General features: G+C 54.3%; 1 protein-coding gene across 1 annotated transcript; it reads left to right on the forward strand.

Moving 5' to 3' along the window:
- Positions 1 to 133: 133 nt before the first annotated feature.
- Positions 134 to 1194, forward strand: LOC123178071 (polyubiquitin-B-like). Its single transcript, XM_044591389.1, has one exon. It carries the CDS (start codon positions 160 to 162, stop codon positions 1003 to 1005), a length of 846 nt encoding a protein of 281 aa, XP_044447324.1. The 5' UTR covers positions 134 to 159; the 3' UTR covers positions 1006 to 1194.
- The last annotated feature ends 267 nt before the right edge of the window (positions 1195 to 1461 follow it).

A 1461-nucleotide genomic window follows, 5' to 3' on the forward strand; every position in this document is an offset into this window, starting at 1 on the left:
TAATTTTAATGAATAATATAAGGAGGCACTTTAAGCGGTCAAAATAAATCTGAGCATAATAACATGGAGTAAATGATGTATGTGCAATGCATATATTGTGTGCATAAATAAAATGCCGGGCCTCGCGTCTTCAGAAATCACACAAGCGGCTGAATCGCGATGGAGGTGACGTTCGAGACGACGCAGGGCCGCCGATTCATCGTCGAGATTTGGTACTTCTCCACCGTGCGGAGGATCAAGGAGTGCATCCTGAAGCAGGAGGGCATCCCCGTGGAGTCCCAGCGGCTCTTCTTCCAGGGCAAGGAGCTCGAGGACGACCACGACACGGAGCACTACCCCATCGTGGAGGGATCCCACGTGCTCATCGTCCTGCCGGATGGCTCTCCCGCCGCCGCCGTCGCCGCCACCGCTGACGGCCATGCCACAGGCGCCCCAGGCGCCGTCGTCCATGTCGTTGCCTCCGGGCCGGCCCTTGGCCAGGGCCGCAGCGTTGCGCTCGAACTGGACGCGTCCTGCACGGTCGCCCGACTGAAGGAGATGCTCCAGGAGAGCACGGATGGGGCGCTGCCTGCCGCCAAGGTGAGCGTGTTCATGGACAAGGCCGAGATGGAGGATGACAAGGCGCTGGCGGAGTTCGACCCGCCGGCCGATGGGACGAAGATAGAGGTGCGCGTGGTCGTGCGCCAGCCGCCGGCGTCGTCGCCAGCGAGCAACAACGGGAACGGGGCGGCCAAGGTTAATAACAAGCTGCAGCAGCGGATGTCGGTGGAGGTGAAGTGGGGCGCCAAGACCGCGACGCTGGAGGTGAGCGACATGGACGCCGTGAAGGAGCTGCGGGCGGAGCTGGGCAGCGCGGCGCCGCACCTCCTCCTGCCCAACGACGGCGCCTACTTCTTCATCTACAAGCAGAACGTCATGGAGGAGGAGCGCACGCTGCGCTGGCACGACGTCAAGAACGGCGACACCATCGAGATCTTCAACGGCAGGGTCACCGGAGGCGCTTGACATCTTTTGTTCTTGTTCATCCCACACATCTCACATGCATGCTCCGTACGTCCATCAGGTTTACATTACAGATCTGCATTCACCATGCATTGAGTCGTTATGTTGCATGCATGGTAATACTCTATCAGTTCATTTCATTTCTTTCGTGCAAATTGCTGTAATCTAGTTGAGTTAACGCTCCTGAAGAATAAAAAAATGATTGCACCTGAAGATCCTATTTGTTGGGTTAAGATGTCAACAAGATGACCTATTCCTTTGCTCCTCAATGATACCGAACTATATATGCGTCTCTGACTTCGGGCAATTATCAACAGAACAATATTCGGGGAACTCCAACAATCTGCAGCTTTTTTTGTCGCAAGCAAGATAAATTTCATTTACAACAAAATGTGCCCATACTTTTATTAGTAAGAAATATGTATGTGCCCGTACTTTGCTAATGAGCAGGAAAAAAAA

The sequence above is a fragment of the Triticum aestivum genome, unplaced genomic scaffold (assembly GCF_018294505.1).
Source record: "Triticum aestivum cultivar Chinese Spring unplaced genomic scaffold, IWGSC CS RefSeq v2.1 scaffold172188, whole genome shotgun sequence".
Classification (NCBI taxonomy): domain Eukaryota; kingdom Viridiplantae; phylum Streptophyta; class Magnoliopsida; order Poales; family Poaceae; genus Triticum; species Triticum aestivum.

Bases quoted from the DNA above. Each gene is read 5' to 3' on its own strand.
- LOC123178071 (XM_044591389.1), top strand. From the start codon at position 160: ATGGAGGTGACGTTCGAGACGACGCAGGGCCGCCGATTCATCGTCGAG.